Below are 17,703 nucleotides of genomic sequence, written 5' to 3'. Positions count from 1 at the left end.
ATATTTTTAAAGGACTTCTTACATTCCTCACACTTGTAGGGATCCCCTCCAATATTAATTCTCTTATGTGTCTTATAAGTTGAGCTCACTGGAAAGGAGTTACCACATTCTTCACATCTGTAGGGTTTCTCTCTAGTATGTATTCACTGATGTTCTCTCCTAATTGACAAGAGTCTAAAGGACTTGCCACATTGTTCACATCAGTAGGACTTTTCTCCAGTATGTATTCAGTGATGTACTCTAAGATGCGACATTTCACTAAAGGCCTTGGCACGTTCTTCACATCTGTAGGGTTTCTTTCCAGTATGTATCTGCTTATGTCCTCTAAGAACTGACATTTTACTAGAGGACTTGTCACTTTCACATTTGTAGGGTTTCTCTCCTGTATGCATTCACTGATTAATTGAAATGTTCACATAGGAGTAAAGGCCTTGGCACATTCTTCATATCTGTAGGGTTTCTCTCTAGTATGTATTTGCTGATGTACTCTAAGACCTGACATTCGACTAAAGAACTTGCTGCATTCTTCACAGCTGTAGGGTTTCTCTCCTCTGTTTTCGCTGGTGTACTCGAAGATGTGACATTCGACTAAAGGACTTGCCACATTCTTCACATCTGTGGGGTTTCTCTCCTGTATGTATCCACTGATGTACTCTAAAATGTGACCATTTACTAAAGGACTTGTGACATTCTTCACATCTGTAGGGTTTCTCTCCAGTATGTATTCGCTGATGCACTCTAAGATCTGACATGTGACTGAAGGACTTGCCACACTTTTCACAACTGTAGGGTTTCTCTCCTGTATGTATTCGGTGATGTACTTGAAGATGTGACATTCGACGAAAGGACTTGCCACATTCTTCACATCTGTAGGGTTTCTCTCCAGTATGTGTTGGCTGATGTACTCTCAGTTGTGATATTTGACTAAAGGACTTGCCACATTTTTCACATCTGTAGGGTTTCTCTCCAGTATGTATTCGCTGATGCACTCTAAGACTTGATATTTGACCAAAGGACTTGCCACATTCTTCACATCTGTAGGGTTTCTCTCCTGTATGCATTCGCTGATGTCTTCTAAGATTTGGCATTTGACTAAAGTACTTGCCACATTCTTCACATCTGTAGGGTTTCTCTCCAGTATGTATTCGCTGATGTACTCTAAGATCTGATGTGTGACTAAAGGACTTGCCACATTCTTCACATCCGTAGGGTTTCTCTCCAGTATGTGTTTGCTGATGTACTCTGAGTTGTGATATTCGATTAAAGGACTTGCCACATTCTTCACATCTGTAGGGGTTCTCTCCTGTATGCGTTCGCTGATGTCCTCTAAGATGTGACATTTGACTAAAGGACTTGCCACATTCTTCACATTTGTGGGGTTTTTGTCCAGTATGACTTCCCTGATGTAATTTAAAACTTGACATCGAAGTAAAGGACCTGTCACATTCTTCACATCTGTAGTGTTTCTCTACATTACACACCCTTTGATGTCTTCTAAAAGTTGCATTCTCCGTGCAAAGAAAAAAAGAAGACAACAGTTTAATATGGACAATAGGGCTGAGACAATCACACACAGATAGATAAGGAACATGTAATATGCATGAATACAATTTCCAGCATTGTGAAACATTGAAATAAACAAAATTAAAAATCTATGGCGTAAGGCCAGGTGTGGTGATACATGCCTTTAATCCCAGGACTTGGGAGGCAGAAGCAGGTGAATCTCTGAGTTTGAGGCCAACTTGGTCTACAAAGAGATTTCCAGGAGAGTTGGGGCTACAAGGTATCAATTATTCCTTAATGACAGTTCATATTTCATTGAAGTCTCTTTTAACTACTCACCTCCCCTGTATTTTATTAATTTGTTTTTACTAGCACTTTTTTTGATTCCCTTGTCCTGTCTTTGGTCAATGGATAGAGTGATGATTTCATGTATTGTTTTATATTCTGTCTTCTTTTTTCTTTTCTATGGGTTATTTATCACCATCTGTTAAAAAAAAAAAAAAAAAAAAAAAAAAAAAAAAAAAAATCTATGGCATAAAAGAGGGAGATGAAATCAAAACTAAAGTGAGAAAAGAAATGAGAAAATATATGAAAAATAGAGAAATACATGGATGTACAGTCACAAGAGAGTCATTTAGAAAGTGTTGAGCTTCTTCATTCAGGGGAAGATTGGATTATTCCATTTCTATGTTATTTATATTGTTTCACACCTGTATTTGAGATCATGAGTTTTATTCATAAATTTTTTTCTTCAAAGAAGAAATCTGTAGGATTTTGAAAATTTCCATCTTGGTTATAACAATGACCCAAAATTCAGTCAAATGAAAATACAGCAATGCATGCAAATACAATCACATAACAAGCCATAGAAAATAAAATTTAAAAAGCAAAGAAAAAAATCAATACTTAATCCTGTTAGGGAAAAATACCAACTCATTATAAAGGCAAAATTTGTAATAATATCTCTTGTCAAGAATGACCAGAGGAAAAACAGTGTGAAATAATGTAAAAATACATTTGTTGTACTGAAAGTGAACATATTAAAGGTTAAGTCCTAAAAGTAAAGTCCTTGGTACAAGATTTACTCAAAGACAAGCAGCCACGTTTGTTCCTGTAGTGGGCAAGCAAGCAGTTCAGTCAATTTTTAACACCATTTGTTTTAGATGATGCTGGCTTTGCAACCCATGCTGTGATCTTTGCTAGAATAATTTCTATGAAATCTGAAATTTTTTTATTCTTCTTCTAACAATCTTTGGATATCATTGAAAGCCTGTTCATCTATAAAGTAACTCACATCTTGAGGTTGTTTGCTCCAAATTTTGGGAAAATGTATATTCTTTCAGCTGGTCCTTTGTTTTCCATAATTAATTGTAGGTTTCTGGATATCATTGTCAGTAAGTGTATTTCTTGGACAGAAGAGATAGTTCAATCTGACTTTGAACCCACTCTTCTTGACTCTGTGTTATAAGTGGTGACTTGAGGCTATTTTCATTTATATTATTGTGAGAGCATTTTTTATTCAATATGATTTTGCTGGTGTTTTGGCTTTTAGAATTGTTGGTTAGTATTAATTATTAAGTATAAAACTAATTTTAAAAATTAGTATTTATTAACATTAATATTGGCCTTACATTGTTTTATGTGTTGCTGATGGTGGATTCCTTCTGGGGCATGGTGTGTTCATCAGTTACTCTTTACAATTGTATTCTGACTTCTGTTCCCATGAATGCAAGTGCTTTTCTTCTCTGAGTATACTGTTTGTTCCCATGAATTCTGAAGTGATGGCTAGCTTGCCATAAATTGGTACATTTCTTCAAATGACCTCCTTCCTCCATCACTTTTAACAGATACCTCCTCTGCAAGTCAATTTTAGTTACAAAAATGCCCATGCCTTGCCACTCAGTGCAGCATTCTCTAAATTGGCTCAGAGAGTGCAGTCTCTGGCAAGCTAAAGGAATTCAGCTGATTCAGAAAAAATAAAAAATGATCCTGTATTTTCAAGTAATAGTGGAAGAAAACCACAAAGTAGAAAAGAAATGAAAGTCTGTGGAAATACTTGTTTATTGAGCAAATTTCATTTGAATGAATTTTGGGTCATTGTTATAACCAAGATGGGAATTTTCAAAATCCTACAAATTTCTTCTTTGAAGAAAAAATTTTATGGATAAAAATCATGACCTCAAATACAGGTGTGAAAAAAAAATAACATAAAAATGGAATCCAATTTTCTCCTGAATGAAGAAGCTAAACACAGTGCATTAGATGGTGAGAAATAACCCATAGAAAAGAAAAAAGAAGACAGAATATAAAACAATACGTGAAATCCATCACTTTACCCATTGATAAAAACTGACCAAAGACTGGACAAGGGAATCAAAAAAAGCGGTAGTAAAAACAAATTAATAAAATACAGGTGAGAAGGAGTTCTTAAAAGAGACTTCAGTGAAATAGAAACTGTCATTAAGGGAGAATCGATGCATGCTCAAAAAAATTTTAAAAATGGATCCAGAAGAAATGAATGAATTCCTTTTTGACCTGTTGATATTAAATGCAAAATAAAGACACGGAAGCAGCATTTCAGTGTCTTCAAGGAATGACAGCCCAACTCTAGATGGGATCACTACTGGTATCTCACAAATATTTTTTTTTCAGTCACTTAACACCATATTTGAAATACAAACAAAAACTACAGTTACATACAAAGTCAGATATTGTCCATGTATCAATATTTAGGTTTGAATTTGTGTATTATATGTGTGAGCATTTAAATGGAGGAGGACTGATAATGGTATGTGATATACTTTTTAAAAAATTCCCACACTTTTTATTAGTTTTATGAGAATTTCAAAGAAAGTACTTTTATTGCATTCACCTCCACGGCTAGAAGTCATCGCAAATCCATCCCTTCACAACCTACACAATAGTTTGTTCTTTGATTATGTTTTTAGTTTATTTTTTACACAAATAAAATTTGCACTGAACTGAACATAAACACTTGAATACGGGGCCATCCATGGGGAGAAGCCGACATACCTGGGGCCTCACCCTTGAAGAACCCTGACTCCCTCCCAGCACCTATCAATTACCAACAGCTCAGGACCAATGTGGAATTTGTGCCCAGGCCCTCTCTTCATTCTGGGAATAAAGGCATGTGTCACCACACTGGCTTGTTCTTTGTTTTTTGGATGTTATCCGTGGTGAGTGGATAATAAATCTCAAAATGGTTTTAAATTACCCTTATCACTACTGACATAGAACATTTTAAAAGAAAATCTCAGACATTTATATTTCGTCCTTGGAGAACAGCTTGTTCGGCTCCTTGCCCCGTATTAAATGGGTTGATGTTTAGCGGTAGTAAATGAAGTGCAGATAGGGGAGAGTATCTAAATACAATCAACATATACGAGATGAAATTTTTTTAATTGAATAAAAAAGAAAAGAAATTGAACCCATAGAATACTAGGCACATGAAAACAAAATTTCCTATATTGGGAAAAGATACATTGGTGCGTGCATGAAATTTTCAAATGATTAATACAACTTTCCAAAAGTATGCTGAGGGGCTGGAGAAATGGCTCAGTGGTTAAGAGCACTGACTGCTCTTGCAGAGGAGCCAGGTTCGATTCCCAGCGCCCACATGGTGGCTACGAACCATCCTGAACTCCAGTTCCAGGGGAATCCGAAGCCCTCTCTGACCTCTGTGGCATTGCACAACAAGGGCGCACTCACCTACATGCAGGCAATACACTCAATAGACATTTAAAAAAAAAAAAAAAAGGCCGTTGAAGGTGGAAAACTGAGAGATGAGTCAAGTATTGAATGGGAAGAGTCATGTGGGACATTTATAGTGTTCTATGCATTCTTACTCTATTGTTTCTAGTTTATTTGAGAAGGGGTTTCTCTGTAGCCCCAGTTGGCCTGGCATTCACTATGTAGAACAGGCTTTCTTTGATCTCACAGAGATCCACCTGCCTCTGCCTCCCTAGTACTGGGAATAAAGGCAAGCACCCTCACAGCTGTCAATTTGTAGTCTTAGCAGCAACTTGCATTGAATAATTTCATTGGTTGGTAAAATTAATATCAGTGTAATCAAGTATATCGAAAATTTTCTAAGATAATTAAACAAATTTATAACTTTTTTAAGTTAAAAGGAAAAAACTGTTGAATTAAAAGAAAATTCTGTGACTTTACTATTCCACTTGAGTGCCTGAGATAGTTGAATACACATAAACAGATATTTTCCCCCTTCTGCAAACATTATTTCACTTATAGGGTGAATATGAGGAAAGAATATAATATTTGAATGGCATTATTAGAAATCCCATTACTGAGCTTAAATCTCCCAGGCACAGCTCATCAGGGAGTCCAAGGTAGGAACTCAGGGCAGGAACCTGGAGAATAGGCCATAGAGGAACGCTGCTATCTGGCTTGTTCACCTGGCCCCTGCTCAACATACTTTCTTATGCAACATAGGCCCACCTGCCCAGGGATGTCACCACCCACAGTGGGCTGGACCCTCCCACCTCACTCCACAATCAAGAAGATGCCCCACAGATATGATCACAGGCAAGTCCAATGGAGACAATTCTTCAAGTGAGGATCCCTCAATCCAGATATGTCAAAGTGACACTAAAGCTATCCAGCACTACTGACCCCTTGTCAACTTCACACAAACACATCACTATTAAATCACAACCTTTCCATTTCTTATCCCAAAGATATGATGTTAAAATTAGTATCATTATAAGAAAGTACAACCTTAAAAGCAAAACAGTCCTTTAAAAAAATCTAACACAGGGGGATCCTGTCTCAAAAAGACAAAAAACAAAAACAAACAAACTAAACATTTAAAAGTTCACAGACTCTTTTAAAAGTCTCTTAACTTTGGGCTCCTGTAAAATCTAAAACAAGTATTGTCTTATATCAAAAGGGAAGAATGAGGCACACCTAAGCAAAACCTAAGTCCAGGAAAGCAGCTCAAGGCTGCACATCTGAGATTTGCTCATGATCTGGGCTCCAAAGGGTTTTGGCAGCTCCACTTCTCTGACTCGGCTGTCCACAGCATACCCAGCTCATCTCACACAGCCAGGCCTGCTCCATTCCACACCTGCTGCTGCCCTTGGTGGTAGTCCTGGCATCTCCAAAAACCTGGGGTCTCCACTGAAACTGAGGCTGCACCTTCACCAATGGCTTCTTCTGGCATCTAGGGGTGTAAAGCATCAGACTGTCTCCATGACCCCTTTAATCTTGGGATCTTCACTGCAACTGAGGCTGCACTTCCACCAATGGCTTTTTCTGGACTGTCAGGGTACCAAGGCTCAGCTGCTCTCTGTGATACCATCACACTTTAAATACCAGAACCATGCAGGAGACAATTACACATTACCAAGTCCTGCTTCCAGCTTGAGATGGAGTCACTGGCTCCCTCTGGATTACAGATTCTATACTGATCTCAAGGAAATACTTTCCAAAAGATTTTGTCAAAGTGATGCTTTTTACTTACCGCTGATTTTTCAGACCCTGCTAACCAGCATCAATTGTCCCCATGAAGCAAAGGTTTAACTTCAGTCTCTAAATTATGGCTGATCCTTCAGGCCCAGCCAACCAGAAACCACAGGTTCTCAATTCAAGAGATCACACAAACAGCCCTGATAGTTCCCACTTCCCTTTAAAGCTTCACAAGCCAGGCCTCCATTGTCTACAACTCTTTCAGCGTAACTGTTCTAAGCTCCACAGCAAGAAACTCTAAGCACTCAATGGCTTTTCCAGCCCAGAATTCCAAACGCTTCCACGATCTCCCTAAAAACACCAAGATCAGGACTGTCACAGCAATGCTGGACTCTCTGGTACCAATTTAGTTCTAGTTTGTTTCTCCATTGCTGTGACAAAATACTTTGACCAATACCAATGTAGGGAGAAAAAGGTTCATTTTATCTTAGATCTCCTGGCTCACAGTTCATCAGAGAGTCGGAGGTAGGAACTCAGGCAGGAACCTGGGGGTAGAGATGGAGCACAGGCCATGGAGGAACACTGCTTACTGGCTTGCTCCTGCTCCCCTGGCCCCTGCTCAACGTGCATTCTCATACAGTATAGGCCCACCTGCCAAGGGTGTCACCACCCCCAGAGGGCAAGACTCTCCCACATCACTCCATAATCAAGATGTCCCACAGACATGGCCACAGGTTAGTCCAATGGAGGCAATTTCCCAACTGAGGATCCCTCAACCCAGGCTGTCAGCTTGACACTACAGCTATCCTGGACATACACATAATATAAAAACAAATAAATAAAAACAATTTTAAAGAGTCAGGAGGCAAGATATAAGGTCTCAAACGTAAGTACATAAATCTTCTACAGGAAGAACACAGTCACAAACCCAGAGTAGCAAATACCCGAGAACAGGTTAGGTTAGTTCAATGATTTTGCATCATTCTCTCATGTCACATTCCCCAAGGTGAAAAGAGTCCCTAGATTATGAGAGTTGACACTTTGATTATAATAACTTATTTGTTTTGTGAAATGTGCTATGAATTTCTGATTTGCATCATGATGTTTGAAGAGTAGACACACTGTACTTGACTCATGCTATGTAGTGAACACACACAGTCCTTCTCATTATTAGAATTCTTTGATCAGAGCACATTATATCCATTCTCTTGTTAATTTCCCTATAGCCCCAGCCCTCTTGGAACTCACTAGTTAGAGAGGCTGGCCTCAAACTCACAGAGATCCACCTGCCTCTCCCTCCCAAGTGCTGGGATTACAGGCATACACCACCACGCCCTGCAACTAAGGTAATCTCTATCTTTTTAGCTTATTTCAAATTCAAAACTGAATTTTATCTATTTTATCTCATATAACTGCATAGTCCATTGTGGATTGTTTTCATCTGATCTACAACTGACAAAAATTATTCAGCAGATAAAACATTATACTTTGGCCCCATCTTTAGAGGTTTCAGTCCAGTATCCACGGAGCTCAGAGAATAACGAACAATGATAAGACTGAGCCATGAGAAGGAAGGTCATGGCATAAGAAATCTCATCTCAAGGCTGATGAGAATTATAGAGAGAAGGAAGGTGCCTGAAAGAGACCCAGCCTCCAAACCACGGCTCTGTGAACAGGCTCCTATCTGTGAAGAATACTGAAGTCCGAAAGATTATGAATGAACAAGCCTATGAGCAGCATGAGAAAGCATGGATCCCACAGATGCCTGGACTGACTTGCATGCAGGAGGATGTGCAAATTTCCAAAATCAAAGAACACTTGCAAAACTGAACTGGACAATAGATTACCTTAAATATTACACAAGGTTAACATTTCACAATCTCTTTTCAGACTAAACTTCAAAATAGACATCAGTAGTAGGTAGAAAACAGAGGAATCCCAAATGCCATGCGGACAGCCACACATATTTAACATGTTCTTATTTAAAATGGGAAGAGAATATAGAATTTCATGCTTTATAAATATTCTATGTGATTCTCGTCAAAGTCTTGCAATCATTTTTGGGAGAAATACATTAGTAATTGTACAACAATGAAAAATCACAAGGACTCAGAAGGGCACAATCATTACCAAAGGAGGAACAAGATGAAAGACACGAAATTTACTAATTTCATGATAGGTTAAAAACTTGACTCTATGGGCCTTACTGTATGTCACAGAATGCATCTGGAGGGGGGTATATGGGGGGATCAGATTAGGTAGGGGGTATAGAGATGATTAAAATTTTTGTTATGAAATGCAAAAAAGTGAATAAAAAATACACATTAAAAATGTATTGTAGGAAGAACACAGGAAAAGAAGCTATTAGCTTGCATTGGCAAGAACTGCGACATGGGAGATAAGGAAAACTTAAATAATTAAATCAAGTGGTGTTTGCATACTACTAATTCCCACATAATTCTTGTGAAGTGAAAGAAGTCATTTGACATGAACCACAGGACAAAGCTGGATGAAACTGCTGTAACTTTAATTATCAAAATCTCTTTCTAGTGAAACAGACTATGGCAAAACCATTCTCATGTCTTTATCCCTCTTCACTTAGGACCTCTCACCTGGGCCCCCCTTCATATACTCAAACCTACCTGGTTGGCTACAGTCTCCCCTCTCTTCACATTGCAGGGCTCTTTGGTTTGCTCAAGACAGGAGACCAGAACAGGCTTACACACAGCAAGACCTGTGTATGAGAAAGAGGCACATGAGCATACTGGATTCGTGAGAAAGTACGGGATTTCTAACACAGCACTGTGCTCCACTGGGAATATAGAGAAAAAATAGATGACTCTCCAAATAATTTCCCAATTTTTCTTTTCTGGCAGACTCATGAGAATGCATTGGAAAATTTTCAGTTTTCATATGCTGAGTTCTATCACTGATTCAAAATGCAGCTATAAAAATGGAACCTTAAGAGTCTGGCTACAGTATTATGTACTAATGGATGGCTGAAATGAACTCTAAAAATAATGAATAATAATAATTGCTCTATAATAAAATAATAATTCCTCTATTATGCCTAGACATTCCCAAAACATTAATTTGTAAGGAATCTAAGATGTACACAGTAAAACTAATGTATCTACAAAGTAGACTGTTGTCTATCAAAGGATGGAGACTAGTAAGAAATACTGATAGAAAAATCTCCTCACCTACAGACACCAGATTGCTGTAGTTCTCCAACATCACCTCCCTGTACAAAGCCCTCTGAGCAGAGTCTAGGCATTCCCACTCCTCCTGGGAGAAATCTATGGACACATCCTTGAATGTCAATGGATCCTAAAATAAAAAATGTCAATGAGACCATGTGCACTCAAACAGGGTACTGGACCCAAGAAAGAAAGAGATAACGAGTAAATGACTTCTGAATTAGATGATAAATCTGAATTATTCAAAAGGATATTTCTTAATCTAGTAACTATAATCTACTTGCTAAATCTGTGTAAAAAAGAATAGCATCAGGCCCTCCAAATTTTTATGAAGATTATGATGTTAAGGAGCATAGCACAGAAATTAAGCCCTCAGCATAGGAATACCATTTCCCTCCTATATTTGTAGCACACAAGATCAGTTTTACATGTTTATCTGATGTAAAGTCACACTGATATATGTCTTTTCATGAATTCAATCTGATGTCTGCTTATAACCATGCACTGTAGGCATAGCTAAAACATAGATTTTTACCTTAACATGACCTGTGACTGGGCCTGACTTAACCCTTTCCTAACAGATTTTGCAGTGAGGCCATTGACCCAGCCACAAAAGACACTTTCTCCAAGAGCACTAGTGGAACATGGTGGAAGATAAATAACTATGTGTATTCTCCCTCCACAGCAGGAAGACACAACCTTTGTAAAGAAAATCCTATACCCTGCATGTACTGTAGAAAGTACAGAAACATCAGTGCATAATTATTCTAAGAATACTTCTATAGTAATTTCTTGTTTTATCCTCACTTACCTACCTAAAATTTACCTAGAAGGCTCACACTGGCTGACTTATGCACACCACATTAGGAGAATTTGAGAACTGGCTCCTCGCCAAAGAGTCATCAAAACAAGAGCCCACACTTACTTCACAATGTCGATGCTGGAAACACAAATGCTTCCAAATCTGGCAACTGCACCTGTGCAACAATTAGTAAACAGAACTCTTTCTGCAGGTTAAAGAACCAGTAGTGGAGGCAGAGCTGTGATGGAATGTGAAGTAGAAATAGCAACAGAGAGAACGAGGCTTCAGAATCCCACCAGGAAAACTCAATATGTAGGAAACAAACAAGAAAGTTTCTTCCTCCAAAGAAAGGAAGGAAACTGCACTGATGAAAGGGGGGATTCTGCAGTAAATGCCATGATTCATGTACTTCACTCTGTAAACTACCAGAAGAAAACTTATTCCTAATAAATTAGTGCTTCACTCTGTAAACTACCAGAAGAAAACTTATTCCTAATAAATTAAAGAATATGATGTGAAAGTCTGGGATTTGGTGCAAAACACCTCAACCAAGTGAATACAGGCATCAGCAAAGCCAGAAAAACATTCCATCAGGCCTGTGATGTTGGTCAGATTAAATGTTGAGGATGTAATACAATACCCAAAAAAATAAAACTATAAGTTTTATGTACAGTTGAAACCACAACACAGTGACATACGAGGACCCAAGTCCATCCTCCTTAGGAAGTTAAGACAAAAGTTTGAAGTTTCACCTATCACATCAGAAGAATTTTTGAGATGGTTGTTAATGAATTCATTAGATTAGTCTGGAAAAAATAAGCATTGGAGGACAAAATGGAGAGGTGGACATGCTACATAGGTGATCCATATGAAGAGAGCTACTGTGGCCCAGGCATGGTGGAGCAGGCTTTTACTCCCAGAACTCCAGAGGAAGAGGCATGAAGATTTCTGTGAGAGTCAGGCTAGCCTGGTTTACATAGCTAATTTCAAGATCAGAAAAGATTACAAGCTCAAAATACCAAACATTTAGAGAAAGAAAGTATATGTGGACCAGGCCCTTGGATGAATTTACCTGAAAAGAAGCCATCCCTCTCCTCCTTCTGTGAGTTTCCTTTCCAGGCAATCTTACATAAACTGTCTTCTCTTTCTTTTGAGAAACTTCCTTTCAGTTCACTGAAATTCCACTTCACCTGCCAACATAACAAGAGGAAGAAGCATCTCAGAAAACAAAGCAGGCCATTCTCACTGTCTGCCATCACAGTAGATGCCCAGGAAGAAAGAGCTCAACATGGAGATCCCATAGAAGTTTCTGTTTCCTGCCTTCCAGTGGCCGCCCTGCCAGCAAGATCAAGAATTCCTACTACATCATGAGAATGTAGCCGCCTCACCTCCTTACCTAAACAAGGCGGAGTAACACGGTTTTCATCCTTTGGAATAGAGGCTACACTAAGCTTTCCTTCAGAAGCACTGGCAGCTGACCCCCAGCCTCACTGTCTTCTGCCTGTGACTGTTAATGAAACAGCACTGATGCTTCTACTGAACTTCATAGACAGAACCTGTGGGGGAGGCACAAGGGAGAGTTTTCAATTAAAGGCTTGTCTTCCAATTGGCTAGTTCCTCCAAGGGGCGGGGCCTGCCACAGAGTGTGGACTACTGAGGAGCTGCTGGGAGCCATCTTGGAACAGAAGCTGTGAGCCATGTGGAAATGCGTGGGTGGCAGCCTTGAGCAGCAGCTCAAGGACAGAATGGCCAGACACCTATGGACCTAGGGTAAGATTTCTGGCCTGAGGTGTGAGGGAATTCTAGAGGTGACTATGGGTGTGGGGTGGTGTGATATGGCAGGCTCTGAGCCTCGGTGTTGGAGGCATGGAGCTAGGCACTGGGTACTCATTCCTGTTACTCCTCTCTCCTACCCCCCATGAAAATAATAAATGCACATAAAGATATGTTATATGGTTTGCTTGATAGTACAAGAGACCCTGAGAGAACTCTGATGACAAGGCAAAAATACAGGAGTAGTTCATTGTGAGTTTTAAAACTCTATTCTTGGGGCTAGAGAGATGGTTTGGAGGCCAAGAATACTGGCTGCTCTTGCACAGGACCTGAGTTCAGTTTGCAGCACCTACTATACTTAACAGCCATTCCAGGGGTTCCCACACTGTCTTCCAGCTCCACAGACATTGGTCCCGTGGATGCACTTACATACATCCAAGCACAACACTTTGATCCATGAAATAAAATAAATAAATAACAATAAAAATGAAACCATCATTGTCTGATGACACCATATTTTACATATTTATGACATATCATTGATACTTGGATTCTTTTACTTATCTTGTTGTACCATAGAACAGTAGAAGTAAGTTAAGCCATGAAGCCATGACACTGTGTCTGTTATTTACCCCACATTCTCCCCATTCACTTCAAACTGCAAATGTACCTTCAACATCTGTCATCTACCTTTTCTTTTTCTGTTTCTCTTATGACTGAGATCATGTAGTGCTTGTGTCTCAACTTCCTTTACCTGATACAGTGTCCACCAGATCAATTCTGTTCTCAAGTATGAGAAGATTCCACTCTTTTCTATGATGGAATTATGACGTATTTTTTAGAAATATCACAGTTCAGTAAATCTTTAATTCATTAATGGACATTTCAGTAGATTCCCTATTCTTCAAACAGTGCTGCCATAATTAGGGAGTGAATATATCTCTAGCTGATATTGAATTCACTTCCGCTGAGTGTGTATTCAGAATTTGGTGGATGAAGCCACACCGGAGAAAGAACACCTGTGGCTTGTTTTTTGGCATCTGTCTTCCCTCACTTAGTCCAGCCATTTCCAGTTCCGTCCACTTACCTGCAAGTTCCTTGGTTTCCTTTTCCTTCACCACTGAGTAGAACTCCGTTTTATAAATGGACCACATTTACGAGATGCCTTCACAGGCTGAGGGACATTTGGGTGGGCACCTGAGTTTCAAAGAGAGTAGGATAGACTGAAAAAAAACCTCTCCTGATGATTTGGGAGGGCTTTAGTTGAAGTTAAGAGTCTCAAATTCTTGAAATTTCACACACAATACTGAAGGACCAGTCACTTTATAATAATTAGGCTTATAGGCAGTTTTCAATCTCAAAACTATCTTGTAACATTTTTGCCAGTATATACATTTTAAAATGTGAATACATGAAGTGTTGTGTTAATTTAATAGTCAATTTCAAAAATGCATGTAGAGAAGAAAATATCACATTGCATCTCCTAAATACCTATTCTTCTTCACCAAAAATAAATATTACAGGACTGGAGAGATGGTTCAATAGTTAAGAGCAATGGTTGTTCTCGTAGAGGACCCAGATTCTGTTCCCAGCACCCACGTGGCAGTTAATAACCACCTGTAACTCCAGTTCCAGGGGTTTCAATGCCCTCTTCTAGGCACCTTTACACACATCAGGAAATACACTCATACACATAAAATAAAAAAGCAAATAAAACATTTTTTAAAAATTAATTTTAATAGGTAGAATCTATCCTACAATATTGCATTTTAATTTATGGGTATCTGACTCCATGTCTCACAAATGTAATTTCAAATAATTGATGATAAACTTTGCCACACTAATAAAGTGTGCAGGGCCACCTGCCTCTTCAGTGTGTTTCAGGACATCACCATCATCCCCACGATTCCAGGTGCTCACAGCTTAGTGCACAAGACACCAAGTGCTCTAGCACCTTTGTATGCCTGTGCTGGGTGGTTCATGATGTGAGTACTTAGAAAGGAGCTGGATTTCTAACACAGTAGTTCACCCAATAAATAGAGAACAAAACAGAGAATTCTACCAATGACTCTCCAATTGGAATATTCCGTCAGAACACTGATATTTACAGAGCATCTTCAGGTTGCATAACGAGTGTTCCACCTCTAATTACATCTCAGTCCAAACTCCAGGTTGGAAACGGAAATTTGAGATTGGGTGACAATATTATATGCTATAAAGTTTCTGAATTGGCCATGGAACAAAATGAAAGAAGCACAACCCCTCCCAAAGGACAAACATGAGAATAGACAAAATTACATTAAAGTGTTCTTTTCTACTCTAAGAATTTCACTTTATGAGATGTGAGACTCATTCACACAAAGTTAACACACACAGCATACACACACACACACACACACACACACACACACACACACACACAGTAGTTCTCCATAGAACTCTAGTACGCATAACAAATTCTGTAAGAAAAATATTCTCACCAACAAAAAGAAGACAGCTGTAATTCTCCAGCATCAGTTCTCTGTACAAAGTGCTCTGAGCAGGATCTAGGAATTCCCTTTCCTCTTGTGACAAGATCACAGCCACAGTACTAAATGTCAAAATCCCCTGAAATGAACAATAACAGTTTTACCATGTGTGCCCAGCAGATTGCTTTCCTTGAATCAAGGAGATCAAAGAAATTGAGAGGCATTTTCTGATGTAGGGTGTGATCATAACTATTCTACAGAAGCTTTTCCATATTGCCATATTCTCTAATGCCTTTTCTAACTGTGGAAATGGTATGGCATGATACACCCGTATTCAGCATGTGTACTGTTTCTATGGACTAGAGGATCTAAAATTAAGACCACAAAAGAAAAGTATGCATTTTAGTGATGGATTCCCATGATAAACTACATATTGCAGATGGAACATTAATGGTGAATTACAAATTTACTTCTTCAATGTTAATGTTTACAACTATAACAGGATGTCCGCTAAAATGTATGTTCTGATTCAATACAATCTAGAATCATTCCTTCTGTGACTAATTCTAATAAGCTCTATAGAGATGGCAAGAATCCGGGTCCAAACGGAACTCCCTTAGATAGAGAAAAGTAGAACATGGAAGTCAGAACGTATGGATGAGCGTTGGTTTTGCCTCAACAGCAAGGTGAGGGACCATTGACTTGAAGTAATTCCTTTACACTCGACATCACTCTGCCGTATTTGCGAACTTCAGCACATTAATTCAAATAGTGCACAGAAGCCAGGCGTGGTGCAGACCTTTAACCCCAGCACTCAGGAGACAGAGACAGGCAGATCGAGTTCAAGGCCAGCCTGGTATACATTAGGAGTTCCAGGCTAGCTGGGGCTACAGGGAGACCCTACTCAAAAATAAATAGTGTACTAATTATTTTATGACACTATTTTGGGAACTATAAAACTGCTGAGAAAAATTCGGCCTCCTCTCCTTAAACCCGCCAGTCCCTCCTGGTCCCGCCCCACATCCACTCAGTACCTACCGCTCCACGTGGCTCTTGTGATTGGGGTGAATTATCACATCTCGATGAGACAGGTCCGGTTCCGTCCGCCTTCAGTTCCAAACGAACGTGCTCCCGGAGTGGAGTGCTCCCTAGGTCTCAGTGGAGTTTTCTAGGCCCCGAAGTCCCCAAGATCCCGCCAGGCTTTGGTGCCTCTCGGCCTCTGCTCTGGTCCCGCCCACTCCACCGGAAATTCTGTTTACGTCACCCATCTGAGCCCGCCCATTCCACACCCCTTCTCTAACCACACAGAACGTGCTCCACCTCCTTTCCTTGGGTCACTCCCCTGGCCCAATTGACCGTCCCAGACCCACTGCAACCCCCAACCCCGCCCCTCCCACGCACCTCAAGATCCCAACCAAGTGGCTCCAGTTGTCAGTCTAGCCCTGGACGCAGAACACAGCCTCTTTGCAGGGTTGCTGTGGGCTTAGACCACACCTGGACCTAGTAAGACACTCTACCCCTCAACCTAGTACCCCAGTCTGGTTTCTGTCCTCTTGAGACACCCCCAAAGACGCCCAGCCTGATACCTCATCTTCGGATTCCACCATCTGGGATAAAAAACTCAGGAAAAGCCGACAAAAAGCCTAAATACATATGCCCAGAGCCCGTCCCCCAAATACTAAAAGTATGATAAACCAATAAAATATTCCTCCCACCCCTCAAGAACTCAAAAAAAAAAAAAACAAAAAAAAACCAAAACCACATAAATATGTATGAGGAGTTCAAAACATAATGCTATAAAAATTACCCTGAGACTGACCTGGACATGGGAGAAGAATCAAATCATCCTCAGGAACTAGAGGAAGTTTATCCTTGGCCACACTCTGGCTAGCTGCTCCAGAGATAATGAGGCAATGACAAGAAATACATAGAAGGTTTTGTAGGATTTCTCACGTCAGCTCTTGGCAGTAATCACTTGATGGGTTTAAGACTTCCAGCACCGAGGTGTATGTGCCCCTCAGGTTATTATAGCAAGTTTAAACAGCATTTCTACTAAAGCAGGTATTTTGGGCAAGTGTGGGCAAGGATTCTGGGTTTTCCGATAACATGAAGTGTTGCTGGTGCCAGAACCATCCCAAGTATTTGAAAAAATAAGACACATTGCAGCAAATATTTCTTCAGGACCACTGCAAGAGGCAGCATTCTTCAAGGCACTCACAGACTACGGTTTTTTTTATTTTGTCATCTTGTCCTATGGCAGCTTAAAGCTTACAGTGGGAGGTTCCTTCATACAGGTTTCTAACACAGATCTAAAGTAGAGGTTTAGAAGGCTAAAGCCTTAAAACACTGTTACAAATCTCTGTTCCTCCTACATACATCAACGAGGACACTTACTATTATTAGGCTTATTATTAGGAGTAGATATGTTCTTATCAAATGCATTTGTTAGTACTTAGTCATCTGCCACATAGAACAAAGTTATACTTAGGTCAGAGTTCTATAGTCCATA

General features: G+C 39.6%; 1 protein-coding gene across 1 annotated transcript in view; it reads right to left on the bottom strand.

Annotated features, from left to right (window-relative positions):
• Positions 1-620: 620 nt before the first annotated feature.
• LOC103742846 (zinc finger protein 664-like) overlaps positions 621-17,703 on the bottom strand; it is a gene marked incomplete at its 3' end in the record, with an annotated part of 77,252 nt that continues 60,169 nt past the window's right edge. Inside the window, exon 5 of the mRNA XM_029567860.1 lies at positions 621-1,508. Within this exon, the coding sequence (XP_029423720.1) occupies positions 621-1,508 (888 nt within the window). The remainder of the gene's footprint in view (positions 1,509-17,703) is intronic.

Source organism: Nannospalax galili, unplaced genomic scaffold (assembly GCF_000622305.1).
Source record: "Nannospalax galili isolate Female #2095 unplaced genomic scaffold, S.galili_v1.0 scaffold2430, whole genome shotgun sequence".
NCBI classification, from domain to species: domain Eukaryota; kingdom Metazoa; phylum Chordata; class Mammalia; order Rodentia; family Spalacidae; genus Nannospalax; species Nannospalax galili.
This window is presented reverse-complemented; position numbering and strand designations above follow the sequence as displayed.